General features: G+C 54.7%; 1 protein-coding gene across 1 annotated transcript; it reads right to left on the bottom strand.

The window, feature by feature from the left end:
* Positions 1–646: 646 nt before the first annotated feature.
* On the bottom strand, positions 647–8,142 carry Fhl3 (four and a half LIM domains 3). Its single transcript, XM_015485242.2, has 6 exons — positions 8,082–8,142; positions 3,478–3,653; positions 3,195–3,369; positions 1,795–1,964; positions 1,511–1,706; positions 647–1,411 (listed from the first exon to the last, which is right to left on the bottom strand). Exons 2-6 carry the CDS (start codon positions 3,631–3,633, stop codon positions 1,257–1,259), a joined length of 852 nt encoding a protein of 283 aa, XP_015340728.1. The 5' UTR covers positions 3,634–3,653; positions 8,082–8,142; the 3' UTR covers positions 647–1,256.
* Between the last annotated feature and the right edge of the window lie 28 nt (positions 8,143–8,170).

The following is an 8,170-nucleotide window of genomic DNA, read 5'->3' as shown; positions in this document are numbered from 1 at the left end:
CGCTGGGATTGGAGCTGGGGGCGTCGGAAGCCAGGCGAGTGGAGCAGCGCCCCGCCCCATCTCCCCACTTCGGGGGACAGCCCCCGTCGCTCATTCCCGCCTCCTCCNCCTCCTCCCTTGAATCACGGGGGTGGGGGGGGCAAGGGGCGGGGCCATGACCCATTCATACTGGGAATCGGATCCAGATGTTCCCGCGGCGCGTGCAGCTGCATCCTTGCCTTTTTTGGCAAAAAACGTGCGGCCGCGAGCGTTCCCGGGCCGCCCCCGCTAATCCTTGGGAAGAGGGGGAAGGGGGTTGAGGGTCTGGGCCAGACTGGGGACCAGGACCTGGTGCTCGTATTGCAGGATTTATGCAGGATTGTTAGGGTTAGTGGAGGGAGCGATGTGTACCAAACTAAGAAATCCCACTGCCGTCTGGGATCTCCCCGAATCCCTCCCTTCTTCACACAAAAAACCAGCAGCAGCAGCAGGGGAGGAGGCAGGTCAGAGAGGGGCGGTAGCTGAGCGGGGATCTCCTTCCTGGGGAGACTTCCCTCTCCATGGCCTGTCCCCAGACATCCCCCTCAAGAAGTCTAGAAGAGCTTTAGTCTGCAAAGGAAGCTTCCTTTACCCTCTTATCCCCAGACAAACACACTGAGGCCTGTGCTTCCACACACTGCTTTATTGCAGAATCTGGAAGGGGGGTGAGCCAAATCCCCCTCTGCCCATCTCTGGGCAAAATGAGCTAAAATAAAATGGGAACATGCTTGGTGGACACGGGCTGGGAAGTACTCAGTACCTTAAGACCCTCTAACCAGTTATCTGATCTGCCCAGAGAGCACGAGCCCTAGGGAAAGGGGTAGGATGGAGGTGGGGTCAGCCCGAGTAGCCTACTTTTGAGGACTTCTTCGGCACCTGTAGGAGACCTAAAATCTATGTAGAGAAGTCTTGATTTACGGAGGCCTAGGCCCAGAGTCCAGGTTTGGAAGGTTGGAGTCTAAAACCCTGGTTTGGGAAAGGATCTTGGTCTGGGAACCCTGATTTTAGGGGAGAGGGCCCAGTTCTGGACTCCAAATTTGGAAAGCGGGCTTGCATCACAGAGGCTCCATAAGAGCCCAGATTCGTGGGCCTGGGTCAGGGAGTACCAGTAAGGAGACTGAATCCTGGAGCCCAGGGGAAACCCCATTCTGGGGGGAGGCTGGGTCTTAAGTGGTTCAGAAAAGGAGCCAAAGTCCTGGAGCCCTGGTTCGGGAAAGCCCAGGCCCAGGAGCCTTGGCTTAGGGCCCTGCCTGGCTGCAGCCTTGACACAGCACTTGGTCTCCGTCCGGCACGAAGCCTTGGCCCACCAGGGAAGTGGAGCAGCGGGCACAGGAGAAGCAGCTGTGGTGCCAGTGTCGGTCTTCAAAGGACACATACTTGCCTCCACCGAGTCCTGCAGGGAGGCTGGAGGTTAGCTCTGCTGATCTGGGGCAGTCCTGCCCCTCAGCCTCACCCAGTACCACATCCACGCCCTTGCCTGCACTCTACCCACCTGTCCCACCGGTGATGGGGCGTTTGCAGCTGCTGCACTTAGGTGCAAAGAGTTCTCCAAAACAGGTCACACAGTAGGGATCGTCATCCCGAGAGGTGAACTGCTGCCCGGCCAGGGGTGTCTGGCACCCAGTGCAGACCAAGCATTCTCGATGCCAGGGCTGATCACGGTAAGTCACTCCACCCTGGGTCAGCGTCTGTGGGGGCAGCATCCTTCAGTGGGGGGGAGTGGGAATTCCCACCCCACAACAGGTCTTACCCCTAGCCCACTGGCACAGCCCCCACCTTGCTGCAACGGGCACAGCGAGGAGCAAACTTGTTCTCATAGCAGGGCACGCAGTAGTGAGCATCCTTGTCGGGCACAAAGGAACGAGATCCCAGTGGCTGCTCACAGCCGCTGCATAGGAAACAGTGCTCATGCCACGTCTGGCCTCCATACTCCAGCTTCCGGGAGCCTGTGGGGAACAGGAGTCCCACTCAGACGCTATGTTTCAAGCTCCTGAGGTTCAGTCTCTGCTCCACAACCCGCTTGCCCCCACCAGAATGTACTCACTGCTCCCATGGCTTGAGTAGGGTGGTGTCCAGGAACATGCAGCAAGACTTCCACTATGTATAATGTATATTGCACATGCTAACCTCTCTCCAAACACCGGACATGATAGTTCAGTATGTACTAGGCCTCCAAAACTGGTCAAAAGTGTTTTGGTGCCAGGAGCAGTGGTGCATGCTTATAATCCCAATGCTCAGGAGGCTGAGGCATAAGGACTGCCAAGTTCAAGGTCAGCCTCAGCAACTTAGTGAGCCTCTTAGCAGCTCAGCAAGACTCTGTCTCAAAATAAAAATGACTAGGGATGTAGCTCAGTGTTAAAGCACCCTTGGGCTTAATCTCCAGCACCAATAAATAAATAGATAGATAGATAGATAAATAAATAAATAAACAAGGTTTTTGGCATGAATTAATCCTTTTTATGTTTCAGATAACTATCTTAACACACATCAAACCTCCACATAATAGGCATGTTGTCTTGGCATATGCTAAACCCTCATACACCAGAAGAGATAGTTTAACATGCACACAAGAGCCCACAAATGCTAGGAAAGCAAATTTTTGCTTACACGAAGTTCTAATGCCCTGGATATGATGGATTCAGTACATGCTAAGTCCTTGTAAGTTCCAGGCATGCCATTCTCCACACATGCTGAGTCATCACACAGCTATTAAGCATGCAGGTCCCCATACATGTTAATCCTTGCACACACTAAGCCCTGATGCACCAGGCATGATAGTCACACACATCCTTAGCTCCTATATGTACCAAACATGCAGGTCTTCATACATGCTAAGCCCCCAGGTGTGTATTAAGCATGTCAGTCTGTTCGAACATGATACTAGCCCAGGTGTAAGGCCTAATGGTCCAGCCCACACTGAACCCTTAGGAAGGTACCAATTTGGTCAGTTTCTGCACCTGTGCAGCCACAGAGATGCTGATCCCTGTGCACAGTAAGCTTCAGGCATAGAGTGTTCAGGCACAAGAGATCCTGCACACACTAAATTTCTAGGAATGAGCCGTGTGTGCAGGTCTCTACCAAAGTCAAGTCTGTGTGTGTATCAGACAGGATGTACAAAGACTACCCAGATGTCAGGCACTCCAGTTTCCAGACAGGATGAGCTGATGGGGACATACCAGGCATGACAGTTTCCCCACAGGCAGAGCACTGTGAAGAGAAGGCACTGCAGTAACAGTCATTGCAGAGCAGCTCGCTGTCCTGGCAGGTGAAGGGCTCATCAGCTAGAGAGCGCTGGCAGCGACAGCAGCGGAAGCAGCCCTCGTGGAAGTGGCGATCCTCATAGAACAGCTCCTGTGGAGAGCACAACAGGGGCACTGGTGCCCAAGCCTGGTGGATCCATCCTTTGCCCCCTCCCACCAGCCTCCACCCAACTCCTGCCAGGCCTAGTCTGGTCCTTACCCTTGAGTCATGCCCGATAAGCTGCTGGCACTCAGCACAGGTGTTGGCAAAGGTGTTGTCATAGCAGGGCACGCAGTAGGGGCCACTGTCTGTCTGGATGTACTTGCGGCCATACAGGGACTCACTGCATTTCGCACAGTCAAATGCCTCGCTCATGGTGGTGATGTGCGTGAGCCCTGCTGGGAACACAAAGTGGGGCAGGGGTCACCTAGAGGGGCCGTAGCTTAGCCCTTGGCAAGAACTCTTTGCATTCAAAAAAGAAGAGACCAAGCATAGGAAATACCACACAGAGCAGGTAGGGATGGGGAAAGGGGTGCTTCTGGGAACCTAGGAGTTTTGCATTTTTATTTCTGTATTTGACTGTGGGGGTGGGAAGAGGTCAGGAAAAAACCAGGAAGCAGAAGTTGTTTTCTTATCTAGGCCCTGGCAGATCTAGGGGGAGGGGGCTTTTCCTGGGTCAGTGACTCATTTCCTGCCTCAGACTGAGTTTAGCCTCCAGTGTGTCCCTACTGTCTCCAGGGTGGCAGGAGCAGGGGGCAGCAGTCACCTCCTGACTTCCAGAAAGGGTCTCTAGTAGATAAAGGAAACTTTACTAGAGCTCTGAACTGGAGAGCTTGGGGTTGTTCTGTCCCCCTCCCCCATCCAGGAAACAATGGAATGCTAGAGGGAGGCTGGACAGATGAATGGTGGAGGCCGGAAGAATGGTGGAGGCTGGCGTCCTCCTCTCCCCAGCAGAATCAGCCAAGCAGTAAGAAGTTGAGAGGCTCAGTCTAGGGTGTAAGCAGGAAGGAAATCCTGCAAGCTGGACTCAGCTGAGCTTCCCCAGCTGGACACTCTGCCCTTACCCCCCTCCACCCCTGCTGTGTCTCAGGTCACACCAGCTTGGGCAGCCCTGGCTGCAAACATCTGCAGCAGCTGTGGCAGCACAGAGGGCCAGATGTCAGATTTGCCAGCAAAAGGGAGAAAAAAAGGAAAATGAGATGGATGAGGAAGCAGAGGGGAACTGAGACAGACGACAACGGGCCCCGTGCTACTTCCTGCCAGGCACCTCTCCTGGCTTCCTCTCTTCGAGGCCCCAAGATCTGCTCCCCCTTCATGATCCTCTCCCCTCCACACAGACAGCCTTTTCCCACCTTTTGCGAGAGTCTCGGGTTTGAGTCTTAGGGTAGAGGTGGGGGAGAAGAGGGCGAGGGCAGGAGCCAGTGGAGATCTTTCTCCTCCGTCAGACCCCCTCTTGGGTGGGGAATAGGACCAGGGGAACCCTGAGAGCTGCTGCTGTAGACACCCAGCCCCCCAACCAAACCTCAGACACTTTCCATTTTCTCAGGAACAAAGCATGTTTGTGGGATGAGGTCATCCACACAGCTGCCTCTGGAACAGGAGCATGGGGAGTGGGGGGGGCCGGTTGGGAAGTGGGGTTCCCAGTCCCTTCGTTCGGCAGCCAGTCTCCAAGTCTCCAGCCCAAAGTCAGAACTCGCTACCCCTGGCCTCCTCCACCTCGAGGCCTGCTCTCTAGGGGCTGGGATTACAGGTGGTGGAGAGGAACCACCAGGACCTATGGGAAGGAGATGTTCTCACAGCTGCAGATAAACCTCTGGGGAAGTTAAGACACTACAAAGGGACCCACCAACCCCCTTCTCTTCCCCAGGAGACACTATGGACTGGCAGTTCTGGCTCAAGTTGAAGGAAAAGCCCTTTTCTCAGCCACCCCAGTGGGAAATTCTCACCCACAGCGTTGCTCTGGCTTGGAGTTCAGACTTCAGGCGCCAGTAAATGCCCCAGGCCTGAAGGCCCTGACTCCTCTGGGGGTTGTGTTTGAAACTTCCCTTCCATACAGCGGAGAACACCCAGCTCACATTCCAGGCAAGGCCTGAAGGCCACCAGAGCTGGGATCTTCACAGTGGGACTCCTGAGGTAGGAGCTATGCTGTAGGGTGGAGGTTGCCACTCCTCAGTCTCTCCCTGCCACTTTGGCCTGGCATATAAGGATTGCCTGGGCTGTCAGCCACTGGGCAGCAGGGGGCCACGCAGGTGGTATGTGGCCAAGCGTCCCTCAGGGAGTACCCTGGGCCCTTTCCTTCCTTCCTGGCATGGCTGGCAGTAGCAACCATCTTTCCAGGCCCAGGCTAGCCCTGGATCCGCCCCTGGGAGTCAGTCACCTCTGAGACAGGGGAACCCCAAATAGGGTATGGGTGTGGCTTGTTTCCTTCCCAGAATCCCCCATTCTCTTGGTCTTTCCAGCTGGGCTCTGGTGAGGACACAGTGAAGGGCACCATCAAGACCCACCTGTCTCTGCCCATCCTTCTCCCTCCCCCTTTCCCTGGCAAGGCTGGGAGGCAGAAAGAGAGCGGGAAGCCAGTCCTGTATTCCTTTCTGGCTGCTAAGGGGATAAGGTTCAGGGGAGACTGCTGGATCTGCAGGATGGCTCTCAACCCTTAATCCCACCAACACACACATCCCTCCACCTCACCTAACCTAGACACACATACCATACACAGTTTAGAATGGAGTTTAGAACGGCTGGATAACAGTACGGTGTACAGTGTATAGAGGCTTGAGCTATGAAATAAAAGTCTGGGATTTGAATACTGTGACTTTGGACAAGTCACTTAAGTGCCCGGAGTCTCTTTGGCCATCTAGTTAAATGAGATAATGCTACTCCCTCCCTCCTAGGATTGTCATCAGGTTTACATGTGATGATCTTTGGAGAGCACTTGGTAGCTAAGTCCCCAGCGAATGGCAGCTGTTTGCATTTTTACTATGAGCCCCTCACTTGTACTGTGGTCAGACAGAAGGCCTCATGCAGGCCTAGGTCAGGGAACTAGTCTGGGATGTGACCTGGGCATTCCCTGTGTAGGCTCACAGAGTATAGGAGGTCCCAGCCTCGTAGATCTCACTGAGGTGACCACCAAGACCAGCCATCAGCGCGACTCCAGTGAGCATAACTGTAAGACTGCTCATGCAGGTACACAGGTGTACACACCTGTCTGTTACTCTGCCGCTCCACAAGGTACATTCCCACCATCACCTCATTAGCTCCCACAAAAGACAAGCAGAACAGAATATCACTCCTACTTTATAGTGGAGCACAAGGAGGCCAGAGACAGGGCGGGGCATGGCCAAGATTGCTTAGGTATCAGATCTCAGGTCTCCTACCATCCAGCCTGGAGCCCTTTCCTCTTCCTTCTCTCTAGAAATGTTTGGTAATGGGTGGAGGGGGTGGTCAGCTTTTAAAGGCAAGGGATATATACCAAAGCTTGGCTCTCCTGCCCAGCTGCCAGCCCTGTGATTGGAAGATAACCAGAAGCCTTTCCAATTAGCCATGCCAACTGCTCAACCCTTTTGTCCCCCCTCCTCACTGTCCAGGAGGACCCTGGCCAGGCCCCACAGTTGTGAGTCAGAATCAGAATAGATTCCTCCTCCAACTCCCAGGAGTTGACAGGAGACTTAGGAGGAAAACTAAAGTCCTCCCACCCCCACCCCTGTACCCAGGCACCAACCCCAAATTGCTCTCCCCCTTCCTCCCCTACAGGGCCTGGAAGTCAAAGCAGTTTAGGGGAAAGGGGGTGGGAATAGGATCCGGCAGCTGCTCTGGGGACAGGAGAGGAACAGTTCATTCACCCTGGGTCCCCCAGGGCTGAAGCAGCTCTTCCAAGATTAGAGTTTAAAAATAAGCTGAGGCTGTCTTGGTGGCTGTGTGCATGCATGAGGCTACTTCTTGATCTTGGTCTTACTGACTTAGGTCCTCTGCCTCATGGGGGATTGGTTAGCTGAGTCTCTTTTCCCCACAGCCTTGTCTCCCACTCTTTAAAGGCCTGGATCTCTCAGGGTCTGACTTGGAACTGTCAGTGCACCCAGGTCTCTCCACCTCCAGTAACTTACAGTCTCTGTGCCTAGCTTGGCTCCACTCAACATCTTTGTGTCAGGCACACTTAGGCTGGTCTCTTTATGTTTGATACAGATACATAACTCTGTATCTCTGACCGGCTCTCTCCCAGTGGGGCCTCCACTACCTGGATCTCTGTCTCCTGTACACCCAAGTCTTGCTTAGCCTTTCAGCGTCTCTAAAGGGCTGAGTGTCTTAGTCACCACCACCTCCATTTCTCAGTCTCTGCACCCAAATCTCTGTCTCTTAGCATCTCTGCATGCCTGAGTGTCTCTTTTTCCAGTCTCTGTAGATCTGAGCGGCGGATTTAGCAGGAAAGTAGCAAAACTTCAGCCTCCAAGGCCCTCCAAGGCCCTGGCAGGGGCCCTAGCTATGTGTTCACGGGGACCATATGCATACTTTTTCTTAAAATGCTGCACAAAATCCGGGTCTGCCCCATGCCTCAGGTCAGTCGCTGGGCAACTCTGTATGTCCAGTCTCTGCCCTTGTTTCAATGGTCTCTAGCCTCCTGTCCCGGTCTCAGTCGTCTCTCGCCCCAGCAGGCTTTCTGGGAGCCTCAGTTTCTCTAACCCTCCCCCTCCCCGGTCTCTCCACGGCTTTTCTACTTCAAACTTGGCCCCCTCCCCCGCCCCACTCTCGCAGTGGTCCCCGGCCGGAGCCGTGCAGTCCCAGCGGGCGCTCTCCAGGGCTCGGAGCGTCCATGGTGCCCGCGGTCGCACCTGGCAGGGGCAGGGGCAGCGGCAGCGGGCCAGTAGTCCTCAGCCCGCGCGGGCGGAGTGCGGGGGCCGCAGCTGGGGCTGGGAGGCCG

The sequence above is a fragment of the Marmota marmota genome, unplaced genomic scaffold (genome assembly GCF_001458135.2).
Source record: "Marmota marmota marmota unplaced genomic scaffold, marMar, whole genome shotgun sequence".
Classification (NCBI taxonomy): Eukaryota; Metazoa; Chordata; class Mammalia; order Rodentia; family Sciuridae; genus Marmota; species Marmota marmota.
This window is presented reverse-complemented; position numbering and strand designations above follow the sequence as displayed.